Source organism: Crotalus tigris, unplaced genomic scaffold (assembly GCF_016545835.1).
Source record: "Crotalus tigris isolate CLP2741 ecotype Arizona unplaced genomic scaffold, ASM1654583v1 scf7180000017552.641344, whole genome shotgun sequence".
Taxonomy (NCBI): Eukaryota; Metazoa; Chordata; class Lepidosauria; order Squamata; family Viperidae; genus Crotalus; species Crotalus tigris.
The window spans coordinates 479,474-496,628 of record NW_024096470.1 but is presented as its reverse complement, the minus strand read 5'-3'; the positions used below and the strand labels follow the sequence as shown (position 1 = coordinate 496,628).

At 50.8% G+C, this 17,155-nt stretch overlaps 1 protein-coding gene across 1 annotated transcript; it reads left to right on the top strand.

Annotated features, from left to right (window-relative positions):
* Positions 1 to 8,141: 8,141 nt before the first annotated feature.
* LOC120309623 (PHD finger protein 13-like) lies at positions 8,142 to 16,434 on the top strand. Its single transcript, XM_039347043.1, has 6 exons — positions 8,142 to 8,897; positions 9,121 to 9,164; positions 13,493 to 13,585; positions 13,710 to 14,235; positions 15,467 to 15,511; positions 15,953 to 16,434. The coding sequence occupies exons 1-6, from the start codon at positions 8,870 to 8,872 to the stop codon at positions 16,177 to 16,179; spliced, it is 963 nt and encodes a 320-aa protein (XP_039202977.1). The 5' UTR covers positions 8,142 to 8,869; the 3' UTR covers positions 16,180 to 16,434.
* Positions 16,435 to 17,155: the final 721 nt, after the last annotated feature.

Genomic DNA, 17,155 nt, shown 5'->3' with positions numbered 1-17,155 from the left:
TTGTACGTTACGCTGTACTGTAGTGAATAGTGATACTTGAGACAAAAGCTTGAGGGGAAGTTGTGCAACATCTGGAATGAGTGCAATTCAAGAGAAGAACTTGGGGGGGGGGTCATGAAGAGGAGTATAGAAAACTGGGCTACTTGAAGACCCAAGACTAAATGAGGAAGGTGCCTGATGATTTATCTATTTAGAAGGTTTATTTATTAAATATACAAGTTCACTCAATTCTATAAGACTCTGGGCAACATATAATAATACCGTTACTCAAAATACTAGTGAAAACACACATCCAGGGTTTGTTGTTGTTGTTAAAGCCATGCAAGACCGCCAAGTAACAAAGTTGACCTTGAAGGAGATTTGCAAACTCTATCAAAGGAACAAGGGAGGAAGCTTATCTTAAATCCACCAAGGGCAGAGACAGCCTTTGTAAGCAGCACAGACACCTCCCTAATTCACCAGAGTAGAAGGAAAAAGGAGGCACACAGCAGAAGCAGACTTCCAAGGTCCCGTAATTATAGCCATTCTCAATCAATGTAATTTCAGCTTTCCTAGGGAGTTGATTTCCTGACCTGTTCTAACTAGTGAGATTGACATATAAAAAAAAGACCCGGTCCTCGATCTAGCCCAGTGGTTCGCAACCTTTTTAATGCCGCGACCCCCAACCGGTTGTAAGTCAAGGACTACTCAACCGGTTGTAAGTTGAGGACTACTCAACTGGTGCAGCACCATTTGCAGAATGGGACTTTTGGCGGGCTCAGGAGGGCGGAGACAGCCTGGACAATTCCTATTGGCTTTTGAAAGCCAATAGAATTAAACTCTATTCAAGAGAGTCTATTCTATTGGCTTTCAAAAGCCAATAGAATAAAAGGAAGTAGCACAGCTAAGGAAAAGGGGAAAAAAATGGTGGACTGCGTTGTTTGGCGACTCCCGTGAAATGGTCGTTCGACCCCAAATGGGGTCCCAACCCACAGGTTGAGAACCACTGGTCTAGCCCAAAGGTAGGCAACCTTGGCAATTTTATGACTCGTGGACTTCAACTCCCAAAATTCCTGAGCCAGCATGGCTCAGCTTGGAAACCTGTCCCTTTCTCCTCAGCATGGCTGGCTCAGGAATTCTGGGAGTTGAAGTCCACGAGTCTTAAAAGAGCCAAGGTTGCCTACCCCTGCCCTAACTGGTGCTCAGCCATGTGAGGATCTGGATTTCAAATTGTGCATAGAGTTTTATTATTTCCTTAAAATTTTATGATAAATTTGCCTATCCCTCTAGGAATAGAAGGGGCCCATACTGTGCTGGCTGGGTTATCCAGTATACCTTCTAGGCCAGGGATAGGCAACCTTGGCTCTTTTATGACTGATGGACTTCAACTCCCAGAATTCCTGAGCCAGCCATGCTGAGGGGAAAGGGAGAGGTTTCTAAGCTGAGCCATGCTGGCTCAGGAATTCTGGGAGTTGAAGTCCACAAGTCATGAAGGGGCCATAGTTCCCCCATGCTGGCTGAGGAATTCTGGGAGTTGAAGTCCATAAGTCATGAAGGGGCCATAGTTCCCCCATGCTGGCTCAGGAATTCTGGGAGTTGAAGCCCACCAGTCATAAAAGAGCTAAGGTTGCCTAGCCCATGCACTGAAGGACAAGCCAGGATTCCAAGACTCTTTTAACACTCTGGAAACACAAACGGATCTCTGGGGGATCAAAGGGACAGGCTTTGTGACAGAGAAGGCCTGCTTCCTGGATCCCATCAGATGACACAGCGGATGGGAACCAGAGCATGCCAACTCTGCCTGATCGGGCAGCATGCTCATGGGCCACGGAACGAACATAACGTTGAAAAAGCGTGAACAAAAAGTTTACATTTAAAATGTATTATGAAAGATTCAGAATGATTAGTGAAGGGGGATACGAAAGGACGCTCTCAAGAGGGACACATGATTTGGGGGAAGTGTCAAGAGTACACCTTGGAAGTTAACAAAGAAAGCTAAATAGAAAGTTCTAGCACAGCGGGTGGAATTGAAAAGAAAGATTTGGATGGGATGCTGTACAGGGTATATTAGTTCTGTATGAGAAAGATGGTGCCACTGAAGCAGCTAAGTGGTTAAGGCAGGGGCCTTCAAACGTGGCCCTTTTATGACTAGTGGACTTCAACTCCCAGAATTCCTCAGCCAGGCACACATGCCTGGCTGAGGAATTCTGGGAGTTGAAGTCCACCAGTCATAAAAGGGACAAGTTTGAAGACCCCAGGGTTAAGGCATCAAGCTAGATAGCAGGAGACTGTGAGTTCTAGTTCCACTCTTGCAATGAAAGCTGGCCGGATGACTTTGGACCAATCACCAGGAGACTGTGAGTTCTAGTCCTGCCTTGGACATTTGAAAGCCAGCTGGATGACTGGAGCAGTCTCTCTCAGTCTGACCCACCTAAGAGGGTTGTTGTTGTGAGAAGAATAGGAGGAAAAAATATTAGATATGTTCACCATCTTGAACATTATTTTTTTAAAAATAATATAAAGGCAGGATATAAATAAACAACGTTCCAGGAAAAAAAATGGATGGAAAGGAAGACCTAAGTGTTGTTAACATGTTGTACCATTACTAGTAACATGTTACATGTTGCAATATGCTTCAGAGATGGAATGTAGCCGAAGAAATGTTAAAATACAGATGTGGTTTGCATATAGAGTTCTGCGTGAATACTACATCTAGGGTGTGTGCGTATGTATGTATGTATGTATGTATGTATGCATGTATGTATGTATGTATATGTATTGCTGGGTGAATACTATATCTATGCCAAAGGTTTGCGGCAATTGCTGCCTTATGCAAAGGAAAAAGTCGTCAGCGTGAACTGTGAACTTCAAAGGGACTATTTTAAATGTACCACGGAAAGCTGTTTGAAAGAACAAGGGGGACATGACAGCAGTATTCCAATATCTCAGGGGCTCCCCCAGAGAAGAGGGAGTCAAGCTATTCTCCAAAGTGCCTGAAGGCAGGACAAGAAGCAACGGGTGGAAACTCATCAAGGAGAGAAGCAACCTAGAACTAAGGAGACACTTTGTGACAGTGAGAACAATTCACCAGTGGAACAACCTGCCTCTAGAAGCGGTGAATGCTCCAACACTGGAAGTTTTTAAGAAGAGACTGGACAGCCATTTGTCTGAAATAGTATAGGGCAGTGATGGCGAACCTTTTAGAGGCCAAGTGCCCAAACCATAACCCAAAACTCAGTTTTTTATCGCAAAGTGCCAGGGCATTGTGGTGCCCTCCGGGGGGGGCATGGGGGTGTGGCCCACTGGGTGGGCGTGGCTGGGATGGGCATGGCCACATCGATGCTGCTCATGGGGGGGATGCCTGTGGGGGTCGGGCAGGGATGGGGGAGATCCAGGGGGTTTCTGGCGGGTGGGGCGGTGGGCAGGAGCCCCAGCATAGATGGGGAGGCATGCAATCCTAGCTGGGACTGGGGGGCCATGGCGCCGATGGGGATCCGGCTTTCCCTGCTCAGGGTGGCCTTTGGCTTGCTGGGTGTGGGCATGTTCTACCACCTCTACTCAAGCTCGCTAGCTGGCCGCTTCGCCTCCTTTGTGCTGGGTGTGGCTGCCGCCCTGGGCGGCGGCAGCAGCCTAATGGACCTGCGTAGGTTGCTGGCAGTGGTGGCAGACGTGCCCACAGAGAGGGCTCAGAGTGCCGCCTCTGGCACACGTGCCATAGGCTTGCCACCACTGGTATAGGGTTTTCTGCTTGAGCAGAGGGTTGGACTAGATGACCTCTGAGATCCCTTCCAATTTTATTATTATTATCATCATCATCATCATCATCATCATCACAAAGTTACAAGATGACAATAAATAACACTTTGGAAAGTGCAGCATGGCTCTACGCCGAGTAGATGGGAAAACCACATTTTGACTTTTCAGCACATCTCTAGCAAATGTTATGAAAGCAGGAAAGTTTGTTGCACATTTTCTGCTTTAGAAAAAGCGAATAGACTTGAATTACAATAGATATGTGTCGCACATTTGAAGGTTGATAGGTGGACTTGTTATTAATAGCAATTTACGGAGGTAAAGTCTATGTGACTTTACTGGATAGGCCAACATTGAACAAGGAATGAAACAAAAATGGGTTATTCTTTGACTGCTCAATGGGTTCATGGATCTTAAATGCGTAAGGGACATTTGTAACAAAAGGCAAGGTAAGTTTTGAGGGGAAAAACAAACGTGTCCATTTTTTACACAAACAGTGAAGTGAGAACCTGGGTAATTTATAAGGGATGTTAGATACACCTTTATAATGAGGAATTAATGTACCAAAACCAAGGCAATTGCATTTATTTTATTTAGCGCATGGCATCTACAGAGGTCATGCAATCACTGATAAACTGTACAAACACAAGTTTAAATAAAGCACATATATAGCTTTGTGAACGATACATGAGATAAAAATATTAAGATAAAACCATAACAGAATCACCATAATATGGCACAATGGGATAGATGTTACAATTTAGATCATAAGATGTTATAATAGAAGGCAATTGCAATAAGCATAAACATAAATGTTTAACTATTGAGAATGCTGTTTATTTATAAGGCTGTTTATCTACAGTCTGAAACTGGACAGTCCAGATTTATTATTCCAGCAAAATTACATTTTGGTATAACCCTATAGTATACCATAAATTTTGGTATATAACCTATATACCATTCTGACGTGGTATAGGCCGAGTTTCCTGCCTGAGCAGGGGGTTGGACTAGAGCAGGGCTTTTCAACCAGTGGTACGGGTATCACCTATGGTACATTGGCATCTGGCAGGTGGTACGCGACCATCCTAGAAAAGTGGTAGTGGAGGAGAGGAATGAGCTGAACTGGTGGCAGCACCGCATAAGCCTGAGTGAGAGACGGCTGGAGCTGCAGGGCTGTCCGGGCTCAGCAGAAGTGCCAGGATCAGTGCCACTTTCCAGCTGATTGGCGCTTCTTCGGGGTTGTCAGGGCTCAGTGGAAGCAACAGGATCAGCACCAGGCTCCAGCTGGAGCTCAGCGCTGATCCTGATGCTTCTGCTGAGCCCTGAAGAAGCACCAATCAGCTGGAAAGCAGCACTGATCCTGGCGCTTCTGCTGAGCCCAGAAGAAGCGCCGATCAGCTGGACTGTTGCAGCATCTCCAGGGTCTTGTGATTTACATTCAGTTGCTTGGCAACTGATTCATATTTATGACGGTCACAGTGTCCCAGGGTCATGTGAAGTGACCAAAACCTGCTGCAACCACCCAGCAGACGGGGGGGGGGGATAAAAACCAAACACCCCCCCACCCACCCCCGTTGTCAATCCTCAACAGAAATGCTCACAACAATGAAAACCTCGGACAGGAGGAAGAGCGCCACAGGGTGCTGTCTTGCTCAGCTATGGCTTGGGGGGCACTTTTTTCAGTGCCATTGTAACTTCGAACAGTCACTAAGTGAACTGTTGTAAGTCAAGGACTACCTGTACTTTATCACTTCCCCCCCCCTTTTTTTTGGTCATTAAGTTTTTGACACCTTGCTAGGCGACTGGTGGTACTCGGATGTTGCCATATCCTAAAAGTGGTACAATGGGTGGTTGAAAAGCCCTGTGCTAGACGACCTCCAAGGTTCCTTCCAACTCTGTTTAGAATAGAATAGGATAGGAATAGCAATAGAGCTGGAGGTCTTCTAGTCTAGCCCCCTGCTCAAGAAGAATCTACACCACGGTTGGCAACCCGCGTTTCTGCTCACCTGGCCAGCTGGGCCTCACGCTCTTCTCGCTCTTCTCCGACAAGCTGACACACCACGGACATTCTTATTGGACTGGCTTTACACCAGCGCTCCTCTCCTGCCCTTGCTGCGTCTCCTACTTTTTATAGTTTGCACCGGCTTTTTAGAGGAGGACTCAAATAGACATTGAGTATTTTATTTGAAAGTAACCTTCGACCCAGCATCTTTTTTTCCTTTTTTTTTTTGGAGTTCAAAATGTTACATGTTAAATTTTCTTAAATGCCTGAAAGGAGCCCAGGGGGGCACAGCAGTTATTAAGGTCTACCCAAATACTCCACTCAGAATGCCATTTGCACACATAGGTCCCCTGACTATATAGTCTCACTCTCGTTGGCACCCCAAGATCTCTTGGTAAGACCCTGTTTGCCAAATGATGGCGAGCACACATAATCAAAGGAGCCTTTAAACATGCCTTGTGTGTGTGTGTGTGTGTGTGTGTGTGTGTACATAATCAAAGGATCCTTTAAACATGCCTGGTGTGTGTGTGTGTACATAATCAAAGGAGCCTTTAAACATGCCTTGTGTGTGTGTGTGTGTGTGTGTGTGTGTGTACATAATCAAAGGATCCTTTAAACATGCCTGGTGTGTGTGTGTGTGTGTGTGTGTGTACACATAATCAAAGGATCCTTTAAACATGCCTGGTGTGTGTGTGTATGTGTACATAATCAAAGGAGCCTTTAAACATGCCTTGTGTGTGTGTGTGTGTGTGTGTGTGTGTGTACATAATCAAAGGAGCCTTTAAACATGCCTGGTGTGTGTGTGTGTGTGTGTGTACACATAATCAAAGGATCCTTTAAACATGCCTGGTGTGTGTGTGTGTCTACATAATCAAAGGAGCCTTTAAACATGCCTTGTGTGTGTGTGTGTGTGTGTGTGTGTGTACATAATCAAAGGATCCCTTAAACATGCCTGGTGTGTGTGTGTACACATAATCAAAGGATCCTTTAAACATGCCTGGTGTGTGTGTGTGTGTACATAATCAAAGGAGCCTTTAAACATGCCTTGTGTGTGTGTGTGTGTGTATGTGTACATAATCAAAGGAGCCTTTAAACATGCCTTGTGTGTGTGTGTGTGTGTGTACACATAATCAAAGGATACTTTAAACATGCCTGGTGTGTGTGTGTGTGTGTGTGTGTGTGTGTGTAGAGTTTTGCCGTTCTCTTGAGCCTCAGACCCAAGAGCAACCCAAGAGCAGTCGCTCAGATCCCACACTAACGTTTGAAGGGCCACCAAAGGCCGCTAGCCGGTTCCTTCCGTTTGTACCCAGCAGAAGCCTCTGTGCGCATTTTGCAGGTCGCGTAAAACCCTTTCAGCAGGTCACCCACCGGCTTTTTCATCCTTCCAGTTGGGAGGGAAGTAAAAGGGGGAGAAAAAAAAAAGCAGCCTTTCAAGACACAAGCAAGCCAAGTACCGCAATTCCTTCCCTCGACAGCCGCGCGCCCAACCTCCATCCGGAGCAGGAACCGGTCGCCTTTCTGCGCCCCGCGGTCGGCGATGGCGGCTTCCGTTCCCTTCTTTCCCCGCTTTGGCAACTCGGCTATACCGGTTGGGAAGGATGGGAACTGGAGTCGGATCCATCTCGAGAAGGTCCCAGTGATGACGTGGGGAAAAAAAAAAAAAAAAGGCCTGGCAAAGCCGTTTCAGAAGAGCCTGGGCCAGGGATAGGCAACCTTGGCTCTTTTATGACTCATGGACTTCAATTCCCAGAATTCCTGAGCCAGCTATGCTGGCTCAGGAATTCTGGGAGTTGAAGTCCATGAGTCATAAAAGAGCCAAGGTTGCCTACCCCTGGCCTGGGGCCTTCGGCCAAAGGTGGGGGGAGAGAAGCGCCATTACCCCGCGCCTCTGGCTCCCCGGCTGGGAAATCCCCGCGGCTGGAAGGGAGGGAGGGAGGAAGACTGAAAGAAGGAAGGGAAAAGGAAAACCGAAAGACCGAGAAAGAAAGCGAGAGACTGAAAGAAGGACCAAAAGACCGAGAAAGACCGACAAGAGACTGAAAGAAAGGAAAAGGAAAAAAGGGGAAGGGCACCAAAAGACCGAGAAAGAGCGAAAGAAAGAAAAGGAAAGGAAAAACGGGAAGGAAAGAGGAGAGGAGAAGAGAACAGAGGGAAGGGAAGGAGGACGGAAAGCGCGAGAAGGAAAGAGCGAGAGGGACTGAAAGAAAGGAAAAGGGAAAAAGGGAAGGAGAGAGGAAAGGAAAGGAAAAAAGGGAAGGAAAGAGGAGAGAAGAGAGGGAAGGGAAGGAGGACGGAAAGCGCGAGAAAGAAAGAGCGAGAGGGACTGAAAGAAAGGAAAAGGGAAAAAGGGAAGGAGAGAGGAAAGGAAAGGAAAAAAGGGAAGGAAAGAGGAGAGAAGAGAACAAAGGGAAGGGAAGGATGGAAAGCGCGAGAAAGAAAGAGCGAGACGGAATGAAAGAAAGGGAAAAGGGAAGGAGAAAGGAAGGGAAGGGAAGGGAAAGAGGAAAGGAAAGGAAAAAAATATCTCTGCCGGGAGATCCGAGCGCAAAGCCGGACTCCTTCCCTTCCTAAAGCCACACCGTCACCCAGCCTGCCGATGGCCGAGATGTCCGGGGAGGGCGGGCAGACCAGCCACCCCCGCCCCTCCGCAGCGCTCCAGCCGGTAGGCGAATCCAAGGGAGTGAGCGGCGGGGGGGGTGGGCGCGGGAGGACGCCCCAGTCGAAGCTCCCCCCGCGCCGGCTTCCGCGCGCCCGCCACCGCCCCTTCCCCTTCCTCCCCAAGTGGTACTGCCTCCCGCGCCAGTCCTGGCTGGGCGGAGCCGGCCCGGGGGAGGCGGAGTTGGCGCTCAACAGCCGGCGCCGGTTACAGCAAGGGGAGGGGGGCAGGCTGGGAAGGCGAGCCGCGAGTCCCGCCAGCCCTCGTTGCGTCGCCGCCGGAGGAGGAGGAGGAGGAGAAGGAGGAGGAAGAAGAAGCGCTGCTGCCGCTCGCCCAGCCCCGCAGCCCGCCCGCTCGCTCCGCCGCCGGCCTAACCCTCCCAACCCCGCGCCCCGATCCCTGCTCGCGCCCGGGGTTGAGCAGCGGCGGTCGAAACGAGGGACGGACAGCCGAGCGATCCGGCTCGAGCGGCGGCGGGGATGATGAACAGCCCCGAGGAGGATGCAGGTGGGTCAGCCGGGCAGCCTCCCCGTTTCAACGGACCGAGAGGGGAGAGGGGGGGAGCCGGGAGGGGGCGAGGGCAGGGCAGGGCGGCGGGGCCGCTTTGCGAAAAGGAGGCTCGGCCTGGGAGCCGAAGCGCGCCCGGCCTGCCGGGCGGAGGGCGCCGGGGTCCAAGGCGGGGCGGCTGCTTTCCCGGCCCGATCTAACCGCCCCTTCCTCTCCTTTTCAGCTGCCAGCCCCGTGCCCAGTCCGGGCTTCCCCCATTTCGACGAGGTGAGTCCGAGCGCGGCGGCTCCCGACGAGCCCCAGCCCGCGGGGAGCGGAGGGGAGGGCCGGGCCGGGCCGCGCCGGACAGCGGCGGGGCCGGGAGAAGAGAACCCGGGCGGGCAAGAAGACTGATCCCCCGCTCCATCTGCGCCGCCGCCCCCCACGCCTTCCCAAGCCGGCCGGTCTCCGACTGGGGACGGAGGGGGGTCCGCGGTGGCCCCCGTGGAGACTCGGGGCTCGCTTCGGAGCGGGGGTGGGGAGCGGAGAGCGTGGTTCTCCCCGGCGGGGGCGGCGCTCCCGGGTGTCTTTGGCGCGACGGCGGCTCCGCCCCGGCTCCGGAGCCCGAGGAGGAGTTTGGCAGCGCCGTCCCGCGTTTTCTGGCCGGGGGGAGGTTTTTGCGCGGGGGAAGCCCGCGCGAGGCGAGACTCCCGGGGCCGGTGGGCGGCGAGGGCGGCGAAGTTCCCCCGGGCGCTCCCGGCTCTTTTTGCCCAGGACGACACGGCGCCGGCGCCATCTTAAGCGCCACCCCGGGGAGTGGGGGGGGAGGGAGAGAAGCGTGTGGGGAGGGGGGTCGGAAAGTTCGCTTGGCCCCTTTTTGGAGGGGGGGCGAGGAGGGTGTTTCGTACTCAGCTCCCTTCTTCGGGTTTTACGTGGCATCGACCGGGTGGCATTTAGGGGTGGAGGGGTTGCTCCCTCCCCCTCAGAGAATTATGCCCCTCTCTTTTGGGGGGGGGTGGGACAAGGTTTTGCTCCCTCTCAACCATCAACCCCCCCCCCCCGCCGCCTCTGCTCAGGTCTTGGTGTGTGGAGAGGACAATTCTTCTCCACCCCCCCCCCCCGTCCAAAAAAGGGGAAATTATTTCCAGGCTCTTGCTGGATCCTCCCCTTCAGTCTCAGGGTCACCCTGGTGGCTTCATCGCCTTCCCTCCGTCCCTGAAAAGATTGATTGAAGTTAGGTCAGTGTCTCTTCTTCTTCACATCTGTCCCCCTTTCCTGTTTTGAGATGTGGCAGGAAAGCCTGCTTTTTTAGGGAATCCCCCCCCCCGTTCCTGGCCTGGATCCATTCAGACAGCTTTCTCTTCTCTAAATAGTAAGCGGAGGCGGTCTGGAGAGCCAGATGGGTGGCCCGTAAATTTTATTAATCTCCCTGAGGAACAGCATCCTTTTTCTTAGTGTGGATAACGGGAACACGGAGTAACTAAGTTGGAAGGGACCTTGGAGGTCTTCTAGTCCAACCCCCAGCTCAGGCAAGAGACCCTACACACCATTTCAGACAAATGGTTGTCCAATCTGTTCTTTAAAACCTCAGGTGTTGGAGCAACCCACAACTTCTGGAGGCAGGTCGTCCCACTGGTTAATTATTCTCCCTGTCAGGAAATTTCTCCTTAGTTCTAAGTTGGTTCTATTCTTAATTAGTTTCCATCCGTTGCTTCTTGTCCTGCTTTCAGTTGCTTTGGAGAATAGGTTGACCCCCTCTTGTTTGTGGCGACCATTTAGGTATTTATTTATTTATGAGACTTATATACCGCTTTAAGTGCAAGCACTCTCTAAGCAGTGTACACCAGTAAGCAATGTATATATATATTTACATTGCTCCTGCCCACCTAACAGTTTGAAAGCATGCAAATGCTAGTAGATAGATAGGTACCATTTTACTGGGAAGGTAAACACCATTCTGTGCGCTTTTGGCCACATAACCAGGGAAAATATCTTTGGACAACACTCTAGGCCAAGAAACAGAGATGAGCACCATGCCCTAGGGTCAGACATGACTGACAGAGAAACCTTTACCTTTTAGAGTTTTTTATGGACATGGGGCAAGGAATGAAGTACTCCCTTGACTCTAGGCCAGGGGTAGGCCACCTTGGCTCTTTTATGACTCGTGGACTTCAGCTCCCAGAATTCCTGAGCCAGCCATGCTGAAGGGAAAGGGAGATGTTTCCAAGCTGAGCCAGGCTGGCTCAGGAATTCTGGGAGTTGAAGTTCACGAGTCGAGGTTGCCTACCCCTGCTCTAGACCATACCTGTCCTGCCTCTCCTTCTCAACTTTGGGGGCTGGGCCCATCGGCCAGCTTGCCAGGGCATTTCATCAGTATTACTTATTAAATTTATATGCTGCCCGTCTCGCTATCAAATGACACATTGGGTGAATTTAAGCCCAGGCTTTTGCCCAAAAAAAAAAAAAACAACCGACTGTCCTAGGCATGCTTCAAATTGGGTAGGGAGGATATTATGAGTTCAGCAAAATCTCCCTTGTTTTGGCTGGAATCTGATCTCCCAGCTTTCCTTTTGTCTGCAGGGCAAGCCTACTTGTTTGCTTTGACTGCATGCCTGCAGGGAAATGTCTCCACACTTCCACACCATTATCATTGTTATTATCATCTTCCCTACTAAATAGCTGGAGAGTTCCCTGGAGATCCGGGGCGCTGAGATTTACTGCTGGAATTCACTCTCTTCCTCTTTGGGTTTGGAAGCCAGAAAAACCACAGGGCCAAACTGTGCTGTCTGTGGTGATAAGAGATTGGGTGGCCTACGTATTTTCTTCTTGTTTATAATATCTTGGGAAGCTAAATGTCCCAAATGTTTAAACAAAAAAAAAAAAAAAAAAAAACCCAACAACAATAAATTTCCCTCCTTTTGTTAAGGGAAGCTGGGATCCTCGGGGAAGTGATAGTATTCACTGAGGCAGAAAGCACGTTTTGGCTATAAAATACCTTGTGGCTGTATCCCCACATCATCTCTTAATCCAGGTCTTTGAAAAAACCGATTTTTCCGTGTTTGTTTCCCTGCTGGCTGGGGAATTCTGGGAGTTGCCATGGTTGAGAAACACTGAAAACTGAAGAATATAGGTTGGATTTAAACAACGTTGTGACGTGACAATACTTGGTGTTCAGTGTACAGTTGTGGTCAGCCCACCCCCTTAAGGACATCCTTAGAGGGCTAGAAGGCCACGCCAAATAATTAGGGGGCAGGACTGGCTGCCTTACAAGAAAAGAGTACAATAATGGAGACCCTTTAGTTTGGAATGAAAGATAATAAAGGAAGACAAGATAGAGATGGAAGTGTGTGAAACCACACAAACCTTAAATATTGGGCAAAAGGGATGCGTGGTGTCAGAACTCAAGGTCATTCATTGCATGAATCTAAACACGAGATTCAGGACTGAGAAGGAAGCATTTTCCACCTGATGTATAATTAAATATTGTTGCAAGCCGTCTAGAGTTGCTTTTTTGTGAGCCACGCATATTTGACTGATTGACAAATAATGGAATTATCAGCAATTTGGATGGTTTGAGAAGGAACTAAAGGGGACGTGGCTATCCAAATTGAGGGCTGTGGACACCATCCTGTGTTTGTGGCTGAAGGCTTGAAATATGTGCTGCTGGGAAGCCACAGTGGAGGGAACTGGGGAATCCAGGCTGGTGAGCTTTCTAAAGGCATTCAGATGTTCCCCTGGATGATCCAGAAAGCCAGCCTACATTGGGGCTCCTCTTGTGCTGGTGCCACACCAGAATCTCCCACACAAACCAAGCTTAACTGGTGCTTGAGATGCATTCATGTTTTCTCCTGACCTGGCGTTGACGGTCCGTAATATTGAGCAGGATAATCAATGGCCTGTCTCTGAGGGAGGGAGGTGCTTACATTTGGATAGCAAGCAATCCACCTTAAAAGGTATTTTGCTCACAATGTAGACCAAGGATACATTGACAAGATGGTAGGTTTTGGGTCTGAGTAGGGTGGGCAATGATTTATGGAATTGAATGGGATAGCCTAAGTCAGTGATGGCGAACCTTTTAGAGACCGAGTGCCCAAAAACTGGCCCCGCCCCATTCTACCCCCTGCTCCGCCCCCGCCCCATCCCGCCTGCCTTCAGGGCCACTCACCGCCTCCAGGGCCCACCGCAGATCACCCAGGCAGCCCAGCAGTGCCATGGTGGCCATACCCTCTGCCCACCCTCCGCAGCATCAACTGTGCGCGATGGGGCGTGAGAGCAGAGTCTTGTCTATGCTGCCTGGCTGCCATGTCCTTGGCTGCGCTGCTCCGCGTGGGCCACGCTCGGGGGCGACTCCTCCAAGGGGGCTTCTGGTGAGGAGGGGGTCATAGGAAGAGGCGAGGCTGGGGCAACGGCAGGTGTGCCCCCAGAGAGGGCTCCGAGTGCTGCCTCTGGCACGCGTGCCATAGGTTCGCCACCACTGGCCTAGGTTTTGTCAACCGACCTGCATTGGCTGTGTTCTTACGACATTCCACTTCTTGGGGCAACGTCCTAGAAACGCTCTACTGTTTACACTCAACTGGTTTGTTAAAAGGATACTGAGATCCCATGTATCTTTGCAGCCACCCCAGAAAAGACAGAGAACTGTAGAAGACTTCAACCAATTCTGCACCTTTGTGCTAGCCTACGCAGGCTACATTCCCTATCCAAAGGAGGTAAGAAATGTTGATCACGGAATCCGCTTTCTTGTCCTGGGCGCTGGGCGTTCCCATTCTTTCCCATTTGCAATAAGGCAGATCACACGTCTTTTTCTCTCTCTCTTTTTTTTTCCATCCCCAGAATGAGCCATGGACATACCGAGGCAACAGGAGCCCCCAGAACAGCACTGGAAGCACCCAAGACAGTGACAGTTGGGGATCGTCCCAGTCCTGTGACTCTCAAGTGCTTTCAGATGACGGAGGAAGCAGGAACACGGCCTACAAAGGGACAGGGGAGGGGCTGAACTGCCCTAACGTAACCGGTGGCTTTTGCAGTGGTCGGCACCAGCAAACCAAGAAGAGAAAGCAGTCATCAAAGAAACTGGGTGTGAGCCAAGGGATGGACAAGGGCTTGATGCCCCTGAAGGACTATACGCAGAGAACGCTCGAGACTTGCGAGGAAGTGAAGGAGCTGAAACCCTGTCTCCAAGAGCTGCCATCCAGACCTCTCCTGGAGCAGACAGAGAAAGACTGTCTCCCTGGACTTTACGCTGAAGAGAAGACCAAGGAACAAGGGACGTGCAAAGAGGAGAGAACCAACTCTGCCTCTTGGGACGTGGTGGAGCAAAGTGCCGAAGAACCTGGCGGAGAAGCCCCTCAACTTAACAGTAAGTCTGCAAGCACCGGTGCTTTTAGAAGAAATTCAGCAAGGGCGACCACCTTAACCAGATGCAGCGGCTAACCTCGGTCCATCTAGCACAGTGGTTCTCAACCTGTGGGTCGGGACCCCATTTGGGGTCGAACGACCATTTCACGGGGGTCGCCAAACAAGGCTGTCCGCCATTTTTTTCCCCTTTTCTTTGGCCACGCCCCTGGCACCCGGTGATGTATAAAGTGGTTGGGGGTCACCACAATATGGGGAACTGTATTATGGGGTCGGGGCATTAGAAAGGTTGAGAACCACTGATCTAGCGCACAGGTCTTTTAACAGAGCAGTTCCCTAAAGCAGTGTTTTCCAACCTCAGCAACTTTTAGATAGGTGGACCTCAACTCCCAGAATTCCCCAGTTAGCGATGCTGGCTAGGGAATTCTGGGAGTTGAAATCTACCAATTTAAAAGCTGGGTTAAGAATCACTGCCCTAGAGAACGGGTGGAAATGACTTGGCTTGTGTCCTCCCTGGGAATGATCCTATTTGAGGAGTGCCAGATGATATTATTTCCCCATTGTTGGTAGATTTTGTTCATGAGATTAGGCAATATTTAGTGTTAACATCAGGATCCAATAAGCTGCAAGAATTTTTCACGAATCTCTTGATTTGGAAAGGTTGGCTCCTTAACCTCATCAATTAAAGGTATTGTGGCTGCTTTAATCAATTTTACATGGCCTACTCCACTGATGGCGAATCTTTTAGAGGCCGAGTGCCCAAAAACTGGCCCGGCCCCACTCCACCCCCTGCCCCACCCCTGCTCCACTCCCATCCCGCTGCCCGCAGGGCCACTCACCGCCTCCAGGGCCCGCCGCAGATCGCTCAGGCAGCCCAGCAGCGCCATGGCCACGCCTCTGCCCGTGCCCCGCAGCATCAACTGTGCATGATGGGGTGTGAGGGCAGAGTCTTGTCTACGCTGCCTGGCTGCCATGTCCTTGGCTGTGCTGCTCCGCGTGAGCCACGCTCAGGGGCGACTCTCCTTCAGGGGGGCTGCTGGTGAGGGGGTCGCAGGGGGAGGCAATGGCATGTGTGCCCACAGAGAGGGCTCCGAGTGCCGCCTCTGGCATCCGTGCCATAGGTTCGCCACCACTGGCCTACTCTTTAGGTTGAAAGATGCTGTGCAAATCCAGGCAGTGAGCAACATACTGTGGTCACTCTCTTTTCTGATATTTTTCTCTCTTCCCTCTTGCAGATCTGCCTAAGGAGTTTACTGCAGCCTCAGACGCTAAAACAGATGGTGAGTTAAGGGTAGTATTGCCAACTGCCAGTAGGGGGGGAGCAAATGCATTTCAGTTGGCTGTTTTAATAAGCCCAGAGAGCCACAATTCTCGGTCCGGCAACTTTTAAGGCCTGTGGGATTCAACTCCCAGAATGCTGAGCTGGCTGGGGAATTCTGGGAACGTAGGACCACAATATCCTAAAATGGCCATGGTTGAGAAACACTGCCGTAGAGGCTCATTCACTCCCAAGAGGCACGTCATTTAAAGCTTTTTACATAAAGGAAGTGGGGTTGGGAGCAAAGGGAAGTTAAAAAGGCTAATTTTACAGCCATCTCTAAGGAGCCTAAGGGGGAAAAAAGTAACCTTACCAACCACAATATTAGATTGGTGTGTGCTGGCTGAATAAAACAAAGCAAGGGCGCTGTCCATAAAACATCCCTTTTCTCCTGTTAATGCAGAAGATGACGCTTGGGACCTAATTACCTGCTTTTGCTTGAAGCCCTTTGCCGGGCGGCCCATGATCGAATGCAACGAGTGCGCCACTTGGATACACCTCTCCTGCGCCAAGATCCGCAAGTCCAACGTGCCCGATGTCTTCATCTGCCAACGCTGCCGCGACGCGAAACAAGAGATTCGCCGATCCAACAGAGCCCGGACCGTCCCCCGCAAGCGCTTCTGCGATTGACTGTCGCTGGGAGGGACGAAGGGCCGCCCTCAAAGCTTCAGTTGGATTTTCCGCTGCCGAGACAATCAAAACGCAGGAACTGCCCCCCCCCCCAGGGAGGAGAAGACCAGAGGCAGCCCTGGCAATTTCCAAAACGTTTTTGACACCCCTGTGTGTCTTATTCCAAAAGTTGAAATGGGGAAAGAGGCGGCACGGAGGTGCTGTTGAGATCTCAGGGTTATGCTAGAGCAGCAAATGCACAAATGCCCTGGCAGACACAAGCGACTGTTGGGGAAGGGGGGGGGGGGATTGCTTCTGGCAATGCACTAAGTCAGCCAGTAGTCTCTCTCTCTCTCTGCCCTTGCGCAGAGGTGCCTTTTCTCAGCAGCCTAAAGGGAGTTGGGGCCCAAGCAAGAGTTTTTCTGTGGTACGCTAGCTGCTCGGACTTTTAACTGGGTCAAGATTATGCACCCCGATTTTGTGGTTGTCCTTTGCCCCTTAGAGCTCCTTTCCCAAAAGCACACTTCAAGGGGGGCCAGTCCCTTCCCCTTTGTGCACACTCACACACAGCTTAAGAGAGGGCTCTTTGGCGGTCCAGTTAGCGAGCGCGCTGTTCTCTGCCCCCAGGACTGCCGGCATCAGTTTCCCATCCTTTCAGCATTTGAGCGAGATGCCGTGCGATAGCCGGGCTAGTCACGATTGGACCGGGAAAAGGGTGATGATGTTCCCCAACTGTACATACTTGGTATGCAGAGGCTTAGAAAATATATAGCTATTATCTACTCGACTCACTGACCTAGCCTAGACTTCCCGTTGCACTACTGTTTTGTTTGAAGGGAACGTGGGACTGTGGGAGGATCGCAAACGGGGAACGGCGAAGGTAGTACAGTAGCTGTAGAGCAGGGGTCCTCAACCGTGGCAAGACTTGTGGACTTCAACTCCCAGAATTCTGGGAGTTGAAGTCCACAAGTCTTAAGGTTGCCACGGTTGAGGACCC

Excerpts from the sequence above, each read along its gene's own strand:
- LOC120309623 (XM_039347043.1), top strand. The coding sequence starts at position 8,870 with ATGATGAACAGCCCCGAGGAGGATGCAG. Across the intron at positions 14,236-15,466 it reads AGAAGCCCCTCAACTTAACA|ATCTGCCTAAGGAGTTTACT; the intron begins GTAAGTCTGCAA and ends TCCCTCTTGCAG. Across the intron at positions 15,512-15,952 it reads CTCAGACGCTAAAACAGATG|AAGATGACGCTTGGGACCTA; the intron begins GTGAGTTAAGGG and ends CTGTTAATGCAG.